This window comes from Micromys minutus (genome assembly GCF_963924665.1).
Source record: "Micromys minutus genome assembly, chromosome: 1".
Lineage (NCBI taxonomy): Eukaryota > Metazoa > Chordata > Mammalia > Rodentia > Muridae > Micromys > Micromys minutus.
Genome location: NC_137969.1, coordinates 96693134 through 96718452, shown reverse-complemented (window position 1 = coordinate 96718452; position 25319 = coordinate 96693134). Strand labels below are relative to the sequence as shown.

General features: G+C 47.5%; 1 protein-coding gene across 1 annotated transcript in view; it reads right to left on the bottom strand.

The window, feature by feature from the left end:
- KLHL3 (kelch like family member 3) overlaps window positions 1-25319 on the bottom strand; it is a 104503-nt gene that overhangs the window by 62827 nt on the left and 16357 nt on the right. Inside the window, exons 3-4 of the mRNA XM_080938491.1 lie at window positions 19033-19139; window positions 6839-6960 (exon numbers count right to left, since the gene is read on the bottom strand). Coding sequence (XP_080794617.1) covers window positions 6839-6960; window positions 19033-19139 — 229 coding nt within the window. The remainder of the gene's footprint in view (window positions 1-6838; window positions 6961-19032; window positions 19140-25319) is intronic.

The following is a 25319-nucleotide window of genomic DNA, read 5'->3' as shown; positions in this document are numbered from 1 at the left end:
TGTACAGCACACACAGAAGCTTTAAATTCTTGACCTCATACTGGCGTCACCCAGAGAACTATACATCCTGATAGTTATCTTGGAGGAAAGCTTGTGAAGACAAGGGGTGTCTGTAGACAGGGAGAACAAGAGGGTGTTCTCAGGAGAGGTGAAACATTCCATCCTTTGGGGAAGCTCTTAAGCTAAGAAAAGAAAAACAACAGCAACAGCTTCAGGAAGTCCCCGAAACTGATCAGATCCACTAGGCCCTCCCTTCCTCTGTCTCTATAAGCAGTGAGGACTGCAGAGAGACACTCAGGCAAGCTGATCTGACTGGAGGAAGCAGAAACCAGCTGAGCTTCCTGGAAGATGCTCAGAACAACTAGTACTCCCTCCAACCTATTGGGCTGCCTGTAGATTGTGCGGTGAGCTCCAGGTTTCCAGCTTTCTTGAGCTGTCACCCATGATGGGGTGGGCTTTGGTGATACAGATGTCTTTGAGTCATTTCTGCTCCTGTCAGTGACCCCAATAAAAAGTATTGGTTTTTACCAAGTTAAACTTTGGGGGCATCTGTTCTTTGGTCAGTCATCAGTTCCCTATCTGGCGCAAATAAATGTTTGTTTTACATCTCCCAGAAACAGTGTCACACAGAAGATATTTAAGGTCCCCTCACTTACTTCTCTAGCCAGCCGACTTTGGGACCCACTTCCCTGAAGACTACAGCATGCCACCCTCACTTAGAACACACTTGCTGAGTTGCTCACTAGCCCGCTCTCTACCTAACTGCTGGGTGTCTATGTGTGGATGCTGGTCCAGGCTCTAAGATTCAGTAGTAAGCAAAATAAACCTTGTCTTGCTCTTATAGCACTTGTCATCCAACCAAAAGAAGAGAATCACCCCAGCCACTGCGCACTTGAGCGGCCTTCCTTCCCAACAGGTTAAAAACCAAAAGGAGTCCTCCGAGTGCGTCCTAGAAAGGGAGAGCTAAGTTTTCCTTTGAAAAGTCACAGGACACTTAACTCCGCATCATGGAAAACAAAATAGCTCTTGCTTGGGTGTGTGCGCATGTGTTTTTCCTAAGAACCAGGGGAAACTGGCTTGAGCAAGCCTGCTGTGTGCTCGCTACCAACCCTCGACAAGCTTCCCACGGCTGCCCAAGCCTGCCCTCTAGACCATAAAAACAAGACAAGTGCCTGCCCCGCTGGACTCTGCTGCCCTCTCACTCTGTGGAAGAGGCAGGCAGCCGGGATAATTTACCGAAAGAGAAACTTGGGCGGAAACACCCACCCGGCAGTTCCTCCGAGCAATTCCCTGTTCCTCTGTCCTTCCTCCCAGCTGTTCCCTCCGGTTCTCTGGGAGAGAGGCTGAGCCAGGCCAACTCCAGCTGTTCCCACCTACAATGGTTCGCCAGGAAGACATGGCTGCAGGCATGTGTTCTGCATGTGTTCTCTTTATCGGGGCATAACGTGTGTCTTTTTTTTTTTTTTAATTAAATGCTGGATGCTGATCTTCTCCCAAAACATCTCTGAACCTCCGTATAGACTTCCCTCAATTCTGTGTGCTTAGACCCAAAGCTGTGCCCTACTGATCATTTCTAAGCCTTGTCCTTCCACAAGGGGCAACCAACCGTCCCAGTCTTACAGCACTGAAGGACATCCCAGACCTTCAAGTGCTGTGGAAGGACAGTGTGCCCTGGACATTCTCCTTGCCAAAAGGCATCCACTTCTGCCCCAAGAACTTCACTTTGTGTCAGACTGAACCAGGTGTCTACCCTCTGCAGGGAGAGCTCTGACCGCCTACCAGCTTCTACATCTCCCTGGAGAGGCTGCTCCACAACTCCCGCCCTCTACCCTGCCTCCCTCTTGTTGGGTCCCTATCAAGACTGATTTAAGTTAACACAATGTCCTTGGTGTTTTCTGGCCCACTGGCTCATTTCTGAAGAAGAAAGAGATAAAAATCGCCTTTGTCTCAGAGCTGTAAAATGTAGGAGAACCCAATTAGAACCCAAATCTGGTCCCTGGAACTCTGCCGCCATAAACTTGGAAACTCAATTAACCTGTGGGCTGCTCAGCCTGGCTGTACAGATCCCAAAACCAGATTAGTCCCTGCCTGCCCTCCAGGTGGAGATCCATTAGCCACTCCTGCAGGGTACATTCACGAAATGGAAGACTCTGTACCACTTGACCCCACAGAGCCTCTGGCCGATCTTCCAACATTGTCTGACCTCTCTAGTTTTAGGACAAGTTCCGGGGGACCCCCCTCAGTTCTAGGTGACTTAGAACACTTATGTATGTATGCTAGTATGGGGTGGGAGGTTATCTCTTGCAGCACCTCTCTGGGTGGCTGAGATTCCTGCCTATCCCCAGACTGTATTCTCCTCCAAGCCCCAGCAAGACTATGCTGGAGACACGCACTCCCCTCCATCCCTCTGGGAAAACAGCACAGTTTAGTGCTTAAGATCTCAAGCTCCTGACAGCCAGCTCCAGAAGTCTGATAACAAATCATTTCCTGAGCACGTGCCTTGGGTTACATTCTAACCTAATACTTGTGTGGGCAAACTACCCACACAGCTCTCAAGTTCCCTACTGTTCAGAAAACCCATTTAGCAGACAAAAACTAATGAGTTTCCACTCCCACCTTCTCCTTGCTTGGCCCCTCCTACCTGAGAGTGCCCCCCCCACTAGCTTCCCACAGTGAACCCGGCTGTGGTCTAATGGCTCCTACACTCCTGGATTTCACGCCCTTTTCTGCCCTCCCTAGCTTCACTTGAGACAGGAAGAAGACTGGAGGAGGTCATAATACTCAAGGAAAAGATAGGGAGACCACGAGATAAGTCGCCTTTCCTGCCCTGTGGGGATAGACTAAGGGTCTATCAGATAAGGCCACATGCACAAACCCACCCTCCCCCACGGGAAGGCAACAGGTTAGTTCCATCTTCCACATCATCTGGACTTGAGGGCATTTCCTCTTCTCTACTTCCTGAGCCCAGCTCCACTTTCAGCTTTGAAGTGGGCTGTGAGGGTGGGACCATAGGATGGGCCTCTGGCCACCCGCTGAGGAGCTAGCAGGAGCTACCCATCAGCAAGGAAAATTACCCCGGGTCAAAAATATCCAGCTTGCCTTTCAGCACCAAGCCTGGTCTGACCCACAACAAGGAGTTTACAGGTCCCCTGGCTTACAAACAGTCAGCCCTCCATTTCTCCTGTGCTGGGCCTGTCTTGTTTGTTTTCTCCCTCTGATAACATGAAAACGCAGCAGAGGATATCCCGTCACAGGCTTTGCTTCCTTTTGCAAAAACAAGAGGAAATGCCCTGCCTCAGAAAACACCTAGTCCTGGAACTCCATCCAGGGGGTAGAAGGGGGCAGGGCCAGGCATAACTGAGGGCGAGCCGGAGTGCCAGGCAAAGGGTGTCCGGAGCCCCTCCTGGTTGCTCTCGGCAAGGGCTTGCTGAGCAGGAGTGCTTATTAGAGCCATCTGAGGGGGAGGAAGGACAGAAGAGTTCAAGCAAGGTGCGGTGGGGCCATCCAAGTGTCACTTTCAATGCTGGTGTTCCCACTTGCTGGCCATGTGGCCAAAGACGATGACCTCAGCTCAGTGTGCCTCAGTCTCAGTCGATAGTCCAGTGGGCACGGGTCGTGGTTGGGGCCAGCAGGCTGGTGAGAACCAAGTGGGTGACGCATTTATAGGAGTGAGCAGGGCACTCCTCAGAGAGGGCACAGTCATTAGCACTGTGAGTCTTGATTATGATTGACCACTGGGGGGCAGAAACCAAGGCGCAGATCATTCACTTATGAGTTCAGTACAGCCACTCGGGCTCATCCGAGGGAGCAGGGTTCAGGTCCCCTCTCCGCTTGTGTGACCCGGGTGACTAGGCCTATTTGAACATCAGCTATGAACAGGGACAGTGTTAGTCTCCCTCCCACGTGGTAATGAGGATGTGGCAGACAGACTGCATGGCCTGGGTTCTAATGGCATTAGTAAATCTCAGACAAACGGTGGCTGCCTCCGCCGTGCAAGAGCCAGTCCCCTGAGGGTTAGGGACATTCGTGCACCTGGGAAGGGGTGAAGTTTAAGTCTCAGGGTCATTCCACCAAGGTCCAGTCTCCAACAGTGGTCCCCCCCCCGGGGGACTCACAGCCTGGGTTAGGGGGACAGGCACAAAGAAGAGGCAAGCCAGACCCTTCCCACTTCCTCCAAAGTGTGGCCCAAACATTTCCTGAGTGTGGTCTGCTCCGTTTTTCCTGGCTGGCAGGCAGTAGTGACAAGTTCCTCCTGGATGTCTCCACCGGGGCCACCATCTGTCTCTACCTACAGATCAGCTGTTCCTTGGGGAAGCAACCAGTCATGTCACGGCTACTTCCCTGTGGCTGCTGTCGGCCTACTGGTACGGGGTAGGAGCTCCAGGAGAGAAGTGCTGTGTGACTGTCCCAATGAGACCGAGATGGGCGAGCTACACAGTTCACGCACAGGAGGACAGCTCGTGTCCCTGTGCCTTCTAGATTGCCTTTTCCCAAAAGTCCCTTTCCTCAGAAGAACAGCTGGTGCCTGGTCCAGGCCTCCCTCCGTGCCAAGCATCCTGAGAGTACTCCTGCCTAGGAGAATTCCCAGCCACTTCTAGATCAGATGGGGTTAGCCCCACTCCCTTTGCCATGACTCCTACTTGCCACCTGGTCACCTGGACGCCTGTCCTCAGTCCCCGTCAGCATCCAACGCCTTCTACGTCTGCGTGAGAGGATGACCCAGTTTTGGTAATACTTTATGTGTACTGTGTACAAAGCCCTGCTCCAAGGCCACATCAGCAGGTCCGCTCCTCACCCCAGCCCTATCACAGGAAATGCCGTTGCCTCGACCACGGCCTGAAATGAAATCCCTGAACGGGAGCCAGGGTGTGAGCCTGGGTAGCTCACGAATGCCTACAGAATGGTGGGTACTCTAATGACCTCCGCTGTGTGCTGGAGATGAACTCGGCAGTGGGCTGTCAGGGAGGCAGAAAGGCTCCCGAAGGTGAAGGGCTTCTCTGGCTGTCCCAGGGCGCTGTGAACCAGAGGCCATGCTGCATGAGGCCAGGGCTGTCTCCCCACTAATTTCTCAACTCGCTCTCTAAACTGCACTAACCCTGTCCTTCCCTGCTCTTCCCCCCTCTCTTGGACAAAGTCGGTTTTTTTAAAGGTAATGACAAAGTCACGTTTTACAGAGCTCTGGTGTCTGCTGTCACAGCTTTGAAACAGTACATTTTGAAAGCCAGAGGGATCAGCACGGGGTTAGAACAGAGTTGTAAAGGTGACCTTTTTACTGATGGATACCTATTACCTTTATTTATTAATCAATGCCTTAATTTCTTAATTAATACCTTAATAATAAATTATTATTTATTACTGGGTTTATTTATCTTATTGTCTTGTCCCTGTCAGGAAGTAAGGAACAAAACAGAGCCCTTTCTAATTATCTAATTATCCAAATTACACATGTTAGCATGTATATAGTTTGAGCCAGGCATGGGTGGTGCACACCTTTAGTCTCAGCAATCAGGAAGCAAAGGCAGGAGAATCTCCGTGAATCTGAGGCCAGCCTGGTCTACACAGGGCATTCTGGGCCAGCCAGGCCACAGAGACCTGTATCTCTACAAATGGTAGATTCTCCCAAAGTGTGCTATAGTAACTGTACAAAACCAGGAAACCTTCCTGACGCCGCAGGCTCTGCAGTGTGCCTCACACCATCTGCCTGCCTGCCCCTGACCCCACGTTAGCAACCTCTGCCCACCTCAGCTTGAAGCTTAACTCTTAAAAAAAGACCCCCCAAAAAAAACCTTCCTCCATCCAGTGTCTCTTTCTCACTGCGGGATTGTGCACGGATGTGACTCGTGTCTTTCTTTAATGGAGCTCTATTCTCGTTCCTACACTGCAGGCACCAGGGAACCAGTGCTGTTCTGTCCACAGCGCCAGCAAAGGGTGTGGCAGGTTAGAGGAACACTGGTGCTAAGCTGAAAAAAAGCAAGCAATCATGGAGCCAACCTCTCGGAAAAGCTCCAACCTGGCAGTGTGGTGTTTCGGTAGGAAATGGGTATATCTTGATCACTGAAGGGGCCTTAGCTCCAAGCTCCTGTTCCTCCTTCACAAGCTAAGTACAATGTGAGCTAAAAAAAAAAAAAAAAAAAAAAAAAAAACTTCTCGCTCCCTGTCAGCTTTTCAACTAGGCTCCGCCCCACAGTTACCTGGCAACAGCCAGGTATGCCTGACTCACTATGAAAGGTATTGTTTACCCCTTCCCCCACCCCCTTACTCTCTTGCCCCCTCTCCTCCTTACCCTCTCTCCACATTTGCCTCTCCTCTCTCTCTCCATGGTGCTCATGGCTGTCCTCTACCTTCCCTTCCCTTCTTCCCTTCCCTCTTCTCTTCTCTTCTCTTTCCGTCCCCTCCCCTCCCCCCATTCTCTCTCTTTGTCTCTACTACCCTCTCAACTCCCCTCCCCATGCCCTGAATAAACTCTGTACTATACCATCGTGTGGCTGGTCCCTCAGGACAAAGAGGTGTCGCTGTGGGGCCCATGCTGAGGCATCTCCTTCCTGTCCTCCAAACATATCTCTGGTCTTTGCTATCTTTTTATAAAACTCCTCACTCCGGGTTTGGGCTCATGTAAAGGTATTACGTAACCTGAGGGTGGAAAGCACAGCTTATGCAGGGCATGTGTTGAACAGACAAGGGTACATTCTTGGGCTCTTACACTGCCAGGCATGTGCCCAGGTAAAGTGACATCATTCGCTTCATTGTTAGTGACCCTGCGGAGCTTTGAGGGTTAAAGGGCAGGACGCTGAGCTGGCGGGTCCTGAGTATGTGGCATGTGGGCCACTGGTGAGATTACCTGCACGTTCTCTTCTGTCACCTCGATCTCTGCAGTGTAGATGTAGTCGATGAGCTTGCTGAGAGTCTGTCCGTCCACATCCTTGATTTCAATCTTCTTGGCTTTGCTCTCAGACATGTCACCTGCAGTTCCACAGCAAAACAGAAAAGGACAGGAATTTGGCACCTGTAGCCAAGTCGCCTCCTGCCTCGTTGTCTGGGAAACACAAGGTGCTTGCCTGTGCCCCTGGAAACCACTGGAGAGAGTCGGGCACGGGGACCTCAAGAGCATAACGACCTTGCATCTCTTCTCACTCAGACACCAGCTGTGGGCCTTCTGTGCTCTGCCACCTGTTTCTGTAGACCAGGCTTGGAGCCTCGCTTACGCTTACGGACAACTGTATCTGGGGCCTAGTGTGGTGAGCAACTTCTTAACCAACTCTGAAGGGGGGCGGGTCTTGTACAGGAATCTACATATGCACAAGTTATCACGACAATGAGAAAAGGTAGTACTTGTTAATTGCTAAGCACAAACACTTTACATTCTTGCCTCTTGCAAATTTCACAGAAATGTGTGATGTTTGCAAAAATTAGCCTCATTTTACATAAAGAAAATAAACAAACTAACAAAAAAAGCCCCAGGAAGGGAGCTCATTCCTGTCCTGTGGCCACACATCTAACTGACACAGTGAGTTGAAAAAAAGTCTGATTTTAAATACCATGAAACACAGTCCCAGAAACACAGAGGAGGGACACAGACCACACCTGGGAGCTGTAGGAGGCCTTCCAGGAGAGCGCATACTTTATGAATGAAGAGAAGAAGTTCATTCATTCGAGAGGCAGCAAAGCAGGGGAGGAGGGACCAGGTGTGGGCCAAGTGTAAAGAAGAAAAGATCCAAGAGGATACCATATCTGTGGCTGGGACCCGGACATGGAAGGAAGCTAGAGAGGTACACACGTGGCCATGGCATGTGGAAGAGCACGCATCACACAAGGGAGCTTCCTGGCAAGGACGATGGCACTGAGGTCCTAACCAGGAGGACAAGAACAGGTGGGATGTCCTTAGGACTTCATCCATAAGCGCTGCATCTATGTCATTTCCGCCCTTCCCGCTCCCACCACAACCTCTCTCAGGCCCCACAACTCCCTCTAGAAGTCATGGCCTTCTCTTGCACACGCGTATGTCTAGATAAATACACCCTGCTGGGTCCAGGTAGTGTTGCTCATACGTCTATGTGTTTAGGGCTGACCATTCAGGATGGTATAAACTATGGGTGTGGGGAGGTTGCTCTCTAGAAAAGACTGTCCGTCTGTTCATCTGTCCATCTGTCTGTTCTCTATCTATCTATCTATCTATCTATCTATCTATCTATGTAATCATTTGCCTGTAGCTTTTCATCTAGAGATGGGGTCCTGTGAGATTTTCCCAATCCACAGTGACATGTCAACTGGAATTGTCATTTGGAGGGTTAGGGTAGGCAGTAGGATGCCCTGGTGTGAGCCTGGTGTGAGCCTGGTATGAGCCTGCACACAGCCTGACAGCTCTTCTCTCTCAGTCTCATGCCAGCACCTAGAAGATTCAGTACAGTACAACACGGGGCTCCTGACACCCAAAATAACATGGCGTGGTGCGATACATGGGCTCCCGAGGCCCAGCTTCAAGCTACACAATCACACCATCAGTCCACAGTAGCCACCCTGCCCCAGCTCCAGATGACATGACTCAGGGAAAGTGGGTGGTGCTGAGTTCATCAGGTCCTGCCTGTTGGTCTGCTCCTCAGACAAGGAGTCCCCACATCTCTCCCCTCTCTGGGTACTGTGAAGGTCAATGACTAGAACTCACTTCTCCCTGAGGCAGGGGGCCATGGTGAGAAAGCAAGAGGAAAAGATGGTAGACTCCTCCTGCCCCCCTAAGATGGAGTCCCAATCCTCCAGAGCTTACGCCAAGTCATACAAACAAGTGACAGCAAAGAAATCAGAAGTTTAAGGGTTTTTTTCTTCCAAATGGCTATTTAGAAGTTCGATAATAAGAGTCCAATTGCTGATTGTATTACAAAGAATAAGTTAAAGAACATAGGCCTCAGAAATAGAAGTCTGAAAGAACAGCCGCTGTAAGAACCCAGAGGCATGAGTCAGGCCCGCCCCGACAGCCTTTTCCCCTGTGGAATCTGTGTGTGGAAGTCAAGTCAAGGTTTTAGAACTTCAGATAAACAATCAGAAACCATTAAGACTGTATGAAAGATCTGTGTGTGTGTGTGTGTGTGTGTGTGTGTTCACACATGTATGGGCGCAGAGGTCAGAGGGGTTCTATTTTGGGGGACAATAATAGATTTATCTAATTCTCTCAGGTTTCCATGGCCTGTAACAGGTAAGCAGGCTTCTCTAGACTGTGGGTCAGCATCCCGTGTGGTGCTCAGAGTCCGCAGTCTCTCTGACAGGGCTCACCAGTGCATGGGTATTCAGCATGAGACTACTCTGGATACCATGTGCACGATGCAGTGCCAAGAAACTGCCTGAAACACATCGGCTTGGTCTCAAGAAGGGGATGTTTTATGGACTGCTTCGTTTTTTAACAGCACATATAAGTTGTTCTGCACCTAGAGAAGCAGAATCATTTAAATACAGAAAACATTTTAAGAATTTTAAGAATTTCCCTACTGCTATTCTTCAGCATACCCCTGTACCGTGCTCTGTTGGAATATTTGGTTTCAGAAATACAGAACGGGAGAAACTGTTTGCTGGCTATGCTGCAGACACGGGCTACCATTTAGAATACATAAGACAAACGACTGAAGGTCAGTGAGTAGAAGCATTTGCCACACGAGGCAGATGGTCTGAGTCTGGATCTGCAGAACCCACATCAAAGCTGTCTGTAGTCCCTGTGGGTCCGCAGGAGGGAGAGGCAGAGTCTCAAGAAGGCAGCCAGCCAGCCAGGGCTGCTAAGTGGTGAAGGGATTCTGTGTCAAACATAGTAAGAAGGGGTACCTATGTATGTGTAAGAAAGGGAGGAACTAACACCCAAGGGTTTTTCTCTGACTTTCACACGTGTATGCTTACACACCTACACACAAATTCAAACAATACACACACACACAGAGACAAATAACACACACACATATTCACACAATACACACACACAAACACATAAATATACATACACACAAACTACAGAATAAAATATACACACACTATGAGTCAGAAAGTAAGCTAATTAAATATTTCTCAAAATTGGAGCAAAAGTGGCCAGTGTTTTTTTTTTTAAACTGTCCAATACCATTAACTACCCATTACAGCCCAGTCATAATGGCTATCACCAAGAAAACCAGTGACAACAAATACTTTTGAGAGCATGTGGAGAGAGAAGTGTGTTTACAACTGGTGGAAGTGTAATCTGGAGAGGCCATTTTTGTAATCTGTTTCCCAAAAAATGTAAAAGAGAACTTGGTAAGCCAGCTACACCTGTCCTGAAAGCAATGAACACACCCATGTTTGCTGATGCGCCTTCACAACGGCAAGGAGCGGAGTGCGCTAGACGTCGGCCAGCAGCCAAGTGGGAAATAAAGACACTCTCCACATACACAATGGACTCTTATTCTAATATACAGCACGATGAAGTCTACAAAAAAACATATTAAGAAAGATAAATTCAGATTCAGAAAGACGAATATTGTGTGTGGAGCTTAGCTTCCTAGTTTTTAATGTTTGCATGCTCTCGAGTGTGTGTGTGTGTGTGTGTGTGTGTGTGTGTGTTGGGGCCATGGAGCATACAACAGAAAATGGCTACCATGAGAGTAGGGATGGGGAACAGAGATGGAGACTAGGGAAAAGGACATGTAAAAGGAGGCAGAGGGTCGGGCGGGGGACAGGAATCAGTCACTATTGCGTTTGTAATGCCAGAGCACTCTGTACGCTGACTAAAAAGCGCATGTCTTTTAAAAATTGTTGTTGTGTTTCTGACATGAATTTCAGTTTTTAAGACACTCTACAGATTCTGACTTGTGATTAGGACGGCAACTTTGAGAAGGGTCTAAACACACTTTTGCCACTTGGAATTATGTGTGCATGTGCAGTCCACTATGCATGTGTGTGCAGTGGCACGACCTATGTATGTGGAATGGCACTCCACATGCATGTACAGTGACATTAACTATGTGCAGTGGCACTACCTATGTATATGCAGTGGCACTACCTATAATGTATGTACAGTGTCGCTATGTGTGTGCAGTGCCACCACACATGTATGTGCAGTGGCATTCATGAATAACCGACTCTGAAGAACACTGAAGGTGTTCTGTGCCCGGCAGTATCCGATTCTCAGGCAAAGCGTAACTCCTTAAGTGCACCCATTCCTCTCATTAGCGCAAAAATACATTGAGCTCTTTAAGAAGGGGTGAAAGTATATGTACACCCCATAACTTCTTCCCAGGCATGAGCATGCAGTGCATCTGGAAGCATGCTTACCTAGCATGCACGAAGCCCTGGGTTCAATCCCAGCATGCTCAGACCGGATATAATGATGCATTCCCTTAATTCCAGCGCCTCCAGGGAGGTGGAAGCAGGGGAATCACCCTTGGCTAGATGGTGATGTCTAGGCCAGGCCTTCCTCTCCCAAAAAATAAAAAAATGCAAACAAAAGAATTGCTTTAAAATAGATTCCTCTATGGCATTATCAATTAATGTCTGATTTTATATTTGTATATGGCCCCTGGTCATGAGTAGAGAAAGCTTAAGAAACCCTATTCTAGGGGCTTTTTCTTCCTTCTTTAGATAACTATGATGTTTCAGTAACAAGAAAAATAACAGGAGAAAGATGATGTTGGGGCTTGAGACAGCGGTGAATGACTGAGCACTCTGTGGAGGGTTTGTAAGGCTGGTTAGCGCAGGTTCCTGACCCATAGACTGTCCACTGGAGCCCGATGTCCCCTACAGGTATCCTCTGACCTCCACACAAATGCTATCATGCACGCGTGCGCGCACACACACACACACACACATGTACATGCAAACATACAAAATAAATGTTTAGAAAGAGAGTTTTCCTTGTAGTGAACTAAGAGATGTAACTGTAGTCATATAACTATAGAAAACAATCTTACAATTTTCTAAAATTTTCTGTGTTTACTTGTGTGTGTGTTACATGAATGGGTGTTGGTGTGTGTCTGTCACAGGAGACACGTAAAGGTTTGGGGACAACATTAGCTTCCCTCTTTTTACCAGTGGGTCCCAGGTATCAAACCCTTGTCTTCATGCTTGGCAGCAAATGCCTTTCATCACCTGCTGAGCCATCCTGTCAACCCTAATTTTATCAACCCCCATGAGACAGCAGAAATGACAATTCCGAATTAAGGTTTTAGTTTAAATTGGCCCTGAAAATGGCAGTAATAATAGTTCTTGCCCTGGACTAGGCCCTCTGCTAAATGATACCCACAGAACGCCATTTAACCCTTGTCACGGTTCCCAGAGCTGAGTGGCATTACTACCATCTGACAAAGTATTCAATTGGCATTTCAAGAGTTGCTAATACATAGATGAGAGACTTGAAGTTGGGTCAAGTCTAGACCTACACTAAACTCATGTCTAATAATAAACTCTAGATTCATATCTAACAAATCCCTTCATATTTTGACCCTGACTCTGGCCAACATGAATCAACAGTCTAAGGGCAAGTCGCCATTCAATAGCTAGATAGTGAGAACCAAGAGGCTGAGGTCTTGTTCCCAGCAGCCTCAGCACATAACAGAGGGACTGGCTTTAAACAAATGCCAAGGAAATAAGTCTTCTCTTGGCAGATCATGTTGCCATGAGCTGCAGTTATTCTTGATGGAGAGAAGCCATCCAGGGGCTTGATCATTCTTACTTTTGTTTCATTTTCTTTGAAAGTCAGGGCCTCATTATGTAGCCCAGCCTGTCCTCAAATTTGTAACCCTGCCTCAGCCTCCCAGGTGCCACCACATCAAGCTAAGGTCTTGGTCCTTTTTGAGTCTTCATTAACCTCTAATAGTTTGACAAAATAGTTCTAGAAAATAGAAAGTCAGACTCTGCATGTCTTCCCATCTCTGAGCTCAACGCAAGGAGAGAGCCCCAGGGGCCACCTCTGCTAGCATTTTCCCTGGGGTCCTCTCCCAGACACTCTAGAGAAACTCGTTTTACACATCTTTGGCTGTATCTCTGCTTGTCATATATTAACATGCATGTCCAATGAGGAGCAGACATTTGATCATTCAGCTAGCACATACCAAATACACCCTACATGATAGATCTAGGACCTAAGCGAACAAGCTGTCTGTCTTCCCTCACTGAGCTAAATCCAGTGGTTGGAGTTATGTGGGATGGAGGCAGACACCATCAAACTCACAACTGCAAAGGGTATTAAATGCTAGAAAGGGGACTCTGCTCGGAAAGACTGTCACCCAGGAGTCCCTGCACCCTGATGCTGAACACACAAGAGCACGCACTTGCTGTCCTGGTCATGGAGTCCACGGCTCCCATTGGGTTGATTTATATTTAAAAGCCTGGTCTGCAGAGTGAGGTCAAGACACCCTGGGCTGCACAGAGAAACCCTGTCTTGAGAAAACAAAAGCGAATGAAGTAAAAAACAAAAACAAAAAGCCACTGATCCGGAAGGGTCATAACTGTGCAGACTCATAAAGGCTTGAAGACAATATTAGTTTCCTTCTTCCAGGGAATCAGACTCCTGTCTTTAGGCTTGTCAGAAGACCTGAAAGAAAGGGAAAGTGTCCCAGAAGAGGAAATAGAAGTGAGGGAGAAAATGACCTGTAGAGAAGTTCAGTCTAGAATCAGTGAAGTAAATCAGCACAAAAAACACTGACCATAAAAGCTTGACCTGGCTCTACCTGGAACCCATGACACAAGGAGAGAACCAACCCCCAAAACTGTCCTCTGACCCCCCCCCACATATTCTATGGCATGCATACATGTGTGTGAGTGTGTGCACACACGCATGCAGGATGCAGAATCTGGACTGCCTACATGCTAACAGACAACATTAAAGAGTTCAGACTTCCTGTAAAGGCAGTAGGAATCCCCAGCAGAGTTTCAGTAGTTGATGATGCATCATATGCTTCTTAGGAAAATCACTGTAGCTGCACCATGTTAAGTGCTTTGGGCAGGGAGAATAGACCTAGAAGCAGGTTAACCAGGGGGGGGGGGAACCCTGTAGAGAGCAAGGGAGAGATTCTGGTGTCCTGGACTAAAGGATTTGATTTTGAAGTTTTCAGACTCTACATTTGAACCTTGAACTCAGTTCTCTCTCAGAACCATAGAAAACCCCAAAGAACAATTAATTCCACACTCTTATCAGGTGTAAGAGTCCACATCCTAGATTCTACAGGCACACCAAATGTACAAATGAGATTTTTTAAAAAGAAAGTCTGACAAACAGGAACAGGTGTCTAGAAACTCAACCAAGCAAGAAAGAGAAAAATCCTTAATTATCATACAAGATTCAAGAGTCTAGAAAAATCACTGGCTTGTCTTATCCTATTATTAAGCAATCAAAGGCTTGATATTGGCAGTAGGTCCGAAGAGCATGTCTTTGCAAGGAAGAAAAGGCTATGTTCAAGAGTCCTTGTGTTATAGAATTCTTTCTTCCTCCTGTCTTGAATTCTGTGCACTAGGCAGAAAGAAAACAGAAAAACACTTACTCCTTATTTAGTAATCCCTCACAAGTGTTAAGCTGGTGTTTTTAATCCTCAGCCAAGTTCTAAGATGTGCCTTGCCAAGTCACTGGGCTAGAGCTGAGCTCTTAAAGCCCGCTGCAGTTGTTAACATCACACACAACAAAAAGAAATATTCTATCTTCTCCCTGAAGTCCTCTGCAGACAGTGGCCTGAGCAATTTTACTTCCAAAGCTTAACTTCCATCTCCCGGGAAATAAGGCTATTTCCTGTCCCGCCTTTATTCCTAGACTGGGTAATAAAAAAGGAGCCAATGAGAGCATGAAGGTTAGGCCACAGTGAGGAAGATCACCCCAGCATCCAGACCCCCTGAAACCTCACCCCTCCTCAACCTGCTTAAGTAGTAACATTAAGAAATTCCTCTGTAGCCATAAAGATACTTAACAGTTTCCCTCCACTCTTAGAATGGCACCTGCTATTACTGTAACTGCAGCTATCACCATCACCACTATTATTACCATCATCACCACTGCCATCATCATCATCATGACTACCACCACCACCATCATTAGCATCATCACCACCATCATCATCAGCACCACCACAACTGGCATCATTACCATCATCACAACTATCTCCATTATCATCACCACTGCCATCATCATCACCATCATCATGACCACCACCAATTACCATCACCACTACCACCACCATCACCACTACCACCGTCAATGACTAGAACACACTAGGATCAAGAAAATGGAACCAGGTTTGGGTTGGCAGCCCAAATGTGTTTTATTTTAGCCATTACAATAGGACTAAGGCCCTGAGCTCACATACCCCCTTAGACCTCAATTTTCTTAATACCATGTAGTGAGGCTTGTTTTCTAATGTATCTAGAGGACATGCATGTCAAGACCTCTGAATAAAAGCATAGCAGGATGCAGAACCCATGGTAAAGGGCATAATAAAAGAAGAACAAGATATCCTGATAGAAAGGTGGTTCAGCAGTTAAAAATCACATTGTTCTTGCAAAGAATTCAATTTCAATTCCCAGCTCCAAAATGGGCAGCTGACAATTGTCTATAACTCAAACTCCAGGCAATCCACACCTCTGGTCTCTCTGGACACATGAGCAAACCAGCATATAGATATGTAATTTTTTAAAATAATAACTCTTTTTAAAGAGGGGGGGGAGTTGGCCGGGCTGCCAGTGTGTCTGCTGATGTGGCCATGCGAGGTGCCAGAGTGAGAAAGTCTTGTGCCTTCCACATTCACAACTAAAGGATGGGCAATACACAGCCTGCTGACCCCTACTCCATCTCTGCTAAACACAGCAGAAGCAGTTAAGCTGCCTGTCCCCGCCTGATGGGACACAGAGCTTTTGTCAGGCAGGATGGATGTCTCCCGTGCTACTGTGGGGCTGGCATGGTCTGGGGCATGAATTCACGTTCCGAACGACTATGGAACGAAAAGGCAGTCATATTTAAACCTGACTGAAAGACTTCGTCCCAGGCCTCAGTCAGAAGAAAGCCACATGTATGTCCCTTCCTTCTGGCCTTGAACACTCGAGAAAAACAGACAGGGGCCACCTGGGCCATTTTGCGTTGAGTTGACGCCATTTAAGCCGAATCTGATAAGTTGGAGCATTTTACAATGTTATTTAAGATTTTTCCTTTAACTTCTACCAGGTTTCAACAGAGCCAAGGGGTCTCTAACACACAAGTCTTATGCGACGCTAGTAGGCATACAAGCTGGGCCAACTGAGGGTCTAAATGACATTTCAAAAGAGAGAGAGAGGAGAGAGACAGACAGAGAGAGAGAGAGAGGAGAGAGAGAGAGAGAGAGAGAGAGAGAGAGAGAGAGAGAGAGAAGAGGATCAGAAAATGTGAACAAACAAAAAGTAAAGAATTATCTGCACTTCAGCAGTTCAATAGCATACCCTTTCCAACTGCATACTCTTATATAAATATATATATATATATATATATATATATATATATATATATATATATATAACATTTATGTCATCAAAATGTATATGGCTTGGACTGAAGAGCTGGCTCAGCAGTCAAGGCATTTGCTGCTCTTGCAGAGGATCCAGGTTCCAACTCAGATTCGGTTCCCAGCCCCCACTTGGTGGCTCACAAGCATAACTCCGGTCTCAGGGGATGCCAAGCCCTCTCATGATCTCTGTGGACACCAGGCATGTACAAGGTGCACATACATACATGCAGGCAAAACACTCACACACCTAAAGTAGAAAGATCTAAAAGTAGACTTATTTCAACGTGGATGGCCTTCAGCCGAGTACCTCCTGTCACAGGAACCTGTTCTAAGAAAATGATTAGAAATGTAAATAACGATTAAGAGGCAAAGATTCCCATGAAAACATTTGCTGTAACGGAAAGTGTAACTGTGTTCCAGCAAGTGAGGGGACGAATGTCCGGTACGGAGGGGATCTTATGAAGGTACTGACGTGACGTCACGGATGTGGACCCGTGTTCAGGATGCACCACTGAGTGCCATTGAAGTTTACCAAGCACCTGTTCACGGCAGGTGTTGGGTAAGCAGGTACAGCAATGACTGACAAGGGAAAGCAGAGATTAAGGGAGCGTTCAAATGCGTAGTAATACTAAGGGGAAGGGGAAGGCATGCTGGGAACGGGTGACAACTGGGGTCAAGGAAGTTTGGAGGGACCGTCATGCAAGACTCCCCCAAGGTGCTGACACTTAAGTCATAATGAAGGAGAAGGGATCTAGGCAGAACAGAAATGGGAGGGAAAAACATTTTAAATATGTGTTTATGAAAGCATGGCTATTCAAGTATATGAGTTTGAGAGCACCCTGAAGAGGCGCTGGAGAGCTTGGCAGGTTTGCCAGGCTACATGGTAGAAAGTCTGTCCTGGCTCAAACGAGATGAGGATGCCCAGTGTATAGATGCAGCTCCAAGCTGAGGCCACTGCTTCATGTGATGAGCCAGGGGATCCTTACAACCCAAAATCAAGGTCCTTCCAACAAGGTCACTCCTGCCCAGCTGTGCGCTACAGTAGGGAGAAGTTAGCGTCTACTGAGTTTAAAAAAAAAAAAAAAAATGTTTACACTCACAGCTCTTTGCAAGCTCCTCCTCCAACTTTACACATTCATTCTCTCTTATGGGCATAATGCACTCACCACAGACAAGACTCCCAAAATACCTCTTAGGCTCCCAAAGCTCACAGCCTTGTAGGAAACATTTCATCCCCATGTTAACAAAATACATGCATCTCACTTTGAGCATTTAAGACATGGTGTCTTAGTTACAGACACCATGAGCAAAGCAACTCTTACAAGGACAACATTTAACTGGGGCTGGCTTACAGGTTCAGAGGTTCAGTCCATTATCAAGGCGACCAGCCAGGCATGGTGCAGGCAGAGCGGAGAGTTCTACACCTTCATCGGAAGGCTGCTAGTGTAAGACTGACTTCCAGGCAGACAGGATTAGGATATTAGAGCCAACACCCACAGTGACACATCTACTCCATAAGGCCACGCCTACTCCAATAAGGCCATGCCTGCTCCAACAAGGCCATATCTCCTCATGGTGCCACTCCCTAGGCCAAACATATTCAAACTACCATACATGGTAACAAGAGTAACATTTTCACAAGGAATGAGGACACAGATTAAAAAGCAGACAGCTATAGTTTTGTCTTGTTTTTGTTTTTGAAACAGATCCGACATAGCACAGAAAGTGCCTTTGTTTGGATCTATGATGGTAGGAAGGGGGCTTGTCTAAGGGGAGCGCATGCGTAGCATGAGAGCTAGCCCACAAGTGTTGTAGACACGAGGGGACAGGCCAGAACTCCAGGGGATGGATACCACACTCTGAGCAAACACAGGCTTGGTGACTCTCAATCCCAGATGGCATCCTCCCGTGGCAGTCATTAGGAGACGTGGTACAGAGACATGCTGACAATAGAAAGCTCAGCGGACGGGGTTTAGGGATTCAGCCCGGACCTAATGCCTGTGAGACCCCTTAGGCAAGGCGACCTCTTCCCTGAAAACCTGGCAAAGGTGCTGCAGACACTGGTTATCTTTCTGCCATCCTCCACGTGTCTAAACCTTTATGGGTGCTGGTGGGCGGTGGTGAGGGGGCAGGGAACAGGAGGGTTGGGGGGAGCGGGGCCTGGCTCCTGCCTGGGGGAAGTGACCAGAGGACAATCCCAGTCCTGGATCTGTCCCAGTAATCAGGTCTCTCCTCTTTTCTCTGCCTCAGCCCTCAGCAGGCCCAGTGGATGGTACAGAAGTCCGCACCGTTAACAAGCATCCCGAGTGACTGTGATGCGGGGCTTGAGACTAATGAACACTTGGATGCTGTCTCTTTGTTCCCTGTGGGGTCCAGCTGGCCCGGCTGAGGCTTCCGTTCCCTCTAGTTCTCCACAGCACAAAGCACACGAGCACAGACAATCGATCCTCGGAACAGGCTGATAGTTCTGCCTCTCCTCCCTGCTGCCCCCTCAATCCCTGCTCCCCAACCTCTCAGCCACCCTCGGTATCCTCCCAGCGCTTCGGGTAGCAGCTGCGCAACCTCACCATACCTGTGAACATTGCACAGAAGTAAGGACTGCAGGCTGCCAGGACCACGCGGTGGGCTTCTACCTCCACATCTTCTGCCACGATCATCACGTCACACAGCAGCCGCTTACTGTAAGACACCAGTGAGGTGACAGAAAGAGTAATGGCATGGACACCCACGCCACCCCCCACCCCTGTCCCACCGGATCACACACCGGATCATACAGAGGCCTGTCTTGGAGGCAAGGACAGCCCCACTACTCTGTGTCTATTTAGCCCAGGGTTGCTTCGTTTATCTTCAGAACCCTGATCACCAAGTTCTGCAGCGGCAAATAAGGACAAGAGTGGTTCAGGGACTGACTCAGTGCCAAGGGCCATGAGATTCCACCAGCAAGACCCTAGGGGCTCCACTGCATATTTGAGACTAATCAGAAACAAGTGAGACTCGGGTGTTTCCTCCCAGATTGAACACCTCCTCCCAAGGACACCCTTACACACAGTGCTCCCAACAATCTTGTGAAGCTCCAACTGTCAGAGACCGCCGAGAATTCTTGCTGGGGCTCTAGCTCTCTGGTAGTATGACTGCCTAGCATAAAGTCATAAGTTCAGTCTCGAGTACTGCTCAGAAGAAAAGCAAACCACTGCTGGGGCCAGGTACACAGCTTTACACGGGTAAAGACGCTTGCTGTGCCGGCGAGGATTTCAGTTCAGAGTCACTGCTCCTGCATTTAGCAAGTCAGGTGTGACTGTGAGCTTGCCTACAGCTCCAGAGCGTGTGAGGGGAGTGAAGAAAGTAAGATCCCTGGGGCTTGCTGGCTACCTGTCTAGCTCCAAAGTCAGTAAGAGGCCCTGTCCCAAGAGAATACTGTGTTGGAGATTGGTAGTGTCATGGATTAAGAAAAACATGTGACCCTCCTCTGACCTCTGAATAAAGCCTCATATACTTGTATGCACACACACATGCATGCATATACATACACACATGCTCACATACGCACACACATACACAAACACACACATAATCTTATGGGCTGAGTATATGGCTCAATTGGTAAAGTGCTTGCTGTTAAAGCATGAGAGAACCTGAGTTCAACCCCCAAGAAGCCACTTTTAAAAACCAGGCACCGTGATGCTTGCCTCTAATCCCAGCACTAGCAAGGTAGAGACAAAAATACCCCTAGGCTTGCTGGCTGGCCGGTCTAGTCAAATATACAGGCTCTGAGTTCAGTGAGAGACCTTGTCTCTAAAAATAAAACATCGATGCAGATTGCAATGCCAACTTGCAAAACATAGACGTATCCGTGGATGCAGGACTGGCATAGTATGTATGTGGATAACCAAGTGGATGTGAGGCCTGTAACTCGAGAGTGAATTCAGGAGTGGTGCTGTAAATCTGGTCAAAAGCCCATGGCTTGGGAGGCCATAAGCTTTAGGAAGGAACCTACTATTGTTGGCTCGCTGAACGGCCTGCATCCCCACAGCCTTCCAAATAAGCTTTCTTATCATCCTGTTCAGGGCTGCCATCAACCTTGACCAGAGAACCTTTTCACTACAATGGGAAGGACTCAATGCACAGTTGGTCACGCTGAGAATAAGTGTCTACTGAATGCTGAGCCCTAGAAGGCACATCTGCATCAGTGCCCAGCCCCAAGGCTCAGGGAACATTGTGGAAAATGGGTAGAAAGGATCTAAGAGCTAGAGGACAGGAAGCATGCTGTGGAATCCTGTCTTCTGGACGCAGGCGTGGCACTCTGTGGCTACGGTTGGCCGCACGGGGCTGAGTCAGCAAAATGTCAGCACTCCGACAAGAAGTGGTTATCAGCTGGAAAAGGAGGAGGACGGAAAGGGGGAGATGGGGGCATGTCAGGGAACCTGGGAGTTGGGAGGGGAGTTTGGGTGTACATGGGATCAAGAAACATTGTTTGCATGTATGACATTATCAAAACATTAAAGATATTCCATTTTAAAATGAGACAGAGAGTGGTGATTAAGGAATATGCTCAACACTAACCTCTTGGTCTCCTCCACATGTATGTACACACATGTGCTGATACATGAGCCTCTAAATACACACACACACATGCACACACACACACACACACACACACACACACACACACCAGAACCTTCTATCTTTTTACGCAGCAGTCACCCCTACTTCACTGTGAACTTATAAAAGGAACCAGCATACGTAATCTTGTACCCTGGACCAGAGACTCCATACCTGCCACATAGAAGACCCTGCATCTTTATATAAGGCCACAGTGAGACTCTTGTCTAAAACAGACTATTTTTTAAATATCAAAAAGAACAAGAACAAGCCTTTCAGACCAGAGAGAGAGAGAGAGAGAGAGAGAGAGAGAGAGAGAGAGAGAGAGAGAGAGAGACTAACATCAAAATAGATGTGGTGATGGTATCAAAATTGTCAATTTGATGAGACCTAAGACTACCTAGGAGATGGCTGTAGGCATATGTGAGGAGAATTATCTTGTCTAGGTTAATTGAGATGGAAAAATCCTGCCCACTATGGGTGGCATCATTCCTTAGGTTGGGCTTCTGAACTACATAAAGAGGGAGAAGTGAGCTGAACATAGCATTCATTGCTCCCTTAACACTTGACTGTGATCTCTCCAATACTGATAGACTATAACCTCAAAGTGTGAACTCAAGTAGACATTTTATCCTTGAAATTGCTTTTGTCCATGTATTTTAATCATACCAGTAGGAACACTAAGACGGCTATGCAGATCAACAGAAAAGAATTAGAAGCCCATTAAAAGCAGGCTTTGTTCTTTTTAAATGTATTTTATGATATTTATGGTCAGTTAACTTATGAGAGGGTGAGTGTTTGTGTGTATGTACATGTGTGTAGAGGTGTACATATGCATGTATGCACATGCACGTGGAGGCGTGAGGTTAGATGACAGCTGTCTTCTTTTGAATTGCATTACATGTATTCATTTTGCTGAGGGGAACATAACCTGGCAAGCAGGTGTTTGTGTGAAGGTCAAAGAACAACCGGCTGGAACCGCTTCTTTCCTTACTCCCGTACCAGTCCTAGAGATCAAACCCAGGTCATCAAGTTCGGCAACCAACTGAGCCAACTTGCTCATCTTTGAGACAAGGCCACTTACTGAAGCTATAACTCACTACCTCCTGACTAGGCTGCCTTACTCCAGGGGTCTGTCTGCCAGTCTCTCCCATTCCACCTTCACCCTTATCACCTTCAACTGCTATGTGTCTGCCTTAGTCCTAAGGACTGGGGAACCTGAACTTAGTTCCTTTTGCCTGGCAAGCACTTTGCCCTGTGAGCCATCTCCCCTGCCCCGTAACTTTTTATAAGTGTTCCATGACCAGCCACCTGTGTGATTAACAGTCTTTGCAACAAACAGGGACAAGACACCCAGCTAAAAGCATGCCCTCATACCTTACACAAAATCACTCCAAAGTAAAGCAAACACCTCAGTACAAGACTCAGACATGTCAGCCTAGTAGAAGAAATTGTGGCTTTGGATAAAGCAATGGCTGCCTAGCTATCACACCAAAAGTATAGATCACAATAGAAAAAGCCACTAAATTAGACGTCCATGTTTAAAACATTTGCAGTTCAAAGGACACCATTGGGAAATATGGATTTCCAGTCCTTAGAGTGATTTTTTTTTTGGTAAAACATTTATACAAAAATGGGCATCCATCTAGAATATAAAACCAACTTTAACTCACACCCGAATAACCAACACAAAAATAACATAATTTTAAAATGGGGACAAGGGATTTCAAAACACATCTTTCTAAATAAGACAGCAAAACAAATAATAATCACAGGAGAGAATGCTCACAGCTGTCAGAGAGATTCAAAATCATCAGATGTCACCTCATGCCCACTACGATACTTATGAACAAAATCACATTCAATAACAAATATTAGTGAGGAACTAGAGAAATTGGAAAAGAGAGATCCCACCATTATGTCCTCCCTACACCCTCCCACCCCATGCCCCCACCCCCACATGCCCTCACCCTATGCCTCCCACCCCTACATCCTCCCTATGTCCCCACACCTACATTCCCCACCCCTACGACCCCCTGCTTCTACGTCCCCCCTGCTCCTATGTCCACCTGCCCCTATGTCCCCCTGCCCCTATGTCCCCCACCCAGTATCCTTCCGACCCTAAATCCACACCCAGGAAATGAAGACACATGTAACACAGAGACATATAGCTGAGAATTAAAGGCAAGTAGTGCTCACTATAGACAGAAGCCCAATCTGTTACCTGCCCAGGATGAAATGCAGCTCTTCAATTAAAAGGATAAAATGGTGGCATGTAGAAGAACTACAAACCATGACATAAGGCAGTGTGGTCACACACACACACACACACACACACACACACACCTGTAATCCCACCACTTAAAGAGATAGAGGTGGGGCCCGGGAGGGATCCGGAATTCAAATCTAGCCTGACTACAAGAGTCAAAACTTTCGGGGCTGAAGAGATGGCTCAGCAGATAAGAGCAGTGGTTGTTCTTCCAGAGGTCCTGAGTTCAATTCCCAGCAACCACATGGTGGCTCACAACCATCTGTAATGGGATCTAATGCCCTCTTCTGGCCTGTGAATGTATATGCAGCAGAACACTCATATCAAATTAAATTTTTTAAAAAAAGAGTCAAAGCCTCAAACAAAGGAACTGGATGGTGTCTTAGCTCACTGGGTGTTTACCTTAAAAGCAAGTTCTCAATATACAAAACCCACATTTAAAAAAAATGGTAGGTGAACCACTGGGACCCACAGGTCATCTGACCTAGCCTACTAGATGACTTCAAGTCACTGAGAGACCCTGTCCCAAAACAAGGAAGGACACCCAAGGAATGACACTGATGTCATCTTTTGGCTCTAAATACACACACATGCATATGCATATGCACCTTACACATGTGCATTCACACACACACAACCAAACACGAAAGAGGTGGGGGAGGGAAGGAGTTAGGAAGGAAGGAAGGAAGGAAGGAAGGAAGGAAGGAAGGAAGGAAGGAAGAAAACACTGGTTGAAAGGAAGCAGGGAAGCAGACACAAAGGGCACCCAATGTCTGATTCTAAAATAACCACATGTAAAGAGACAAGAGGCAGGCCAGTGGTTGAAGATAAAGCAGAAAGGGGATAAAGGGCAGGGTTGCAGAGGAAACCGGAGAGTCCCAAGTATGCAGACTTTCTTTTGGGAAAGATGAAACTATTAAGACAGACAGTGGTCCAGTGACTGTTGGGGCCTTAAGTGTCACAATTTGATCAGATGACCTGCAGAGCACCTCGTAAAGCTGCTGCTAAAAGGAGAGCAGAGACAACCTGCTCAGATGGCTCTTTAGGAGTCCTGAGTTCATAGCACCCAACAACTGACAAGAAGCTGGATCAGTCAGGATCGGTAGGCAAACGCGCTGGCTAAGCAGGACTGGCAACCTGGGTTCAACTCCACAAAGCTGTCCTCTGCTCTCCACAAACACACTGTGGCAAGGGTACCCAGGTCTGTCTGTCTGTCTGCTCCCCCCCACACACACACATACACACACACACACACACACACACACCACATGCATCACAAATGATACTAATTTTTTTTAAAGAGTGGCATAAAATTGCTTGTAGCAGTGCAGTTGGCAGTGAAAACCAACAGGGGGTCGGTGGCGCTCAGTAAAATAATGCATGATTCTCAAGCATAAGCAAGCTTCAGGAGAGAGGGGGTAGTGGGAGGGAGGGAGAGAGGGAGAGAAAAGAAGAAAGAGGAGGAGGGAGGGAGGGGAGAGGAGGGAATTGTAAGCACTGGCCAGTTTCTCTGTCCTTCTTGCTCCCTTCTCTTTGAAGCTCCAGAAGGGACTTGTCTGCACTGCCTGGTGGTCTCTAGGTCAGGAGCCACAGCCCCTAGAGGTCTGCCACCCAAAAGCAGCACAATGCGAAGGAGGGGCAGGGCTGAGTGGTTGCCATGCCAACAGCTCATTCCCTACCATAGAAGTAAAAGGACTGGGAAACTCAAGAGTTGTGTGATTCATAAGTTGCAAAGAGCCTGTGTGCTGAGACTAAAATAGCTCCAAAGTGAGGGTGGGAAACATGGAGACACTGTGAGGAGCCAGTCCAGACCCCCGGAGTAGCAAAGCTTGCCTACCTGCTCTCCAGTAAATCCCGTTAAAGTCACCTAGATCAATAACAAACACAGTAACAAGGGCCCTCCCTTCTGCCCACCTAACCTGTGCTACTCTGCTTTTTAAAAGACAGCCTTCAACTGTCTTGGGACTTGATGTTGCCTCTCAATACCACAA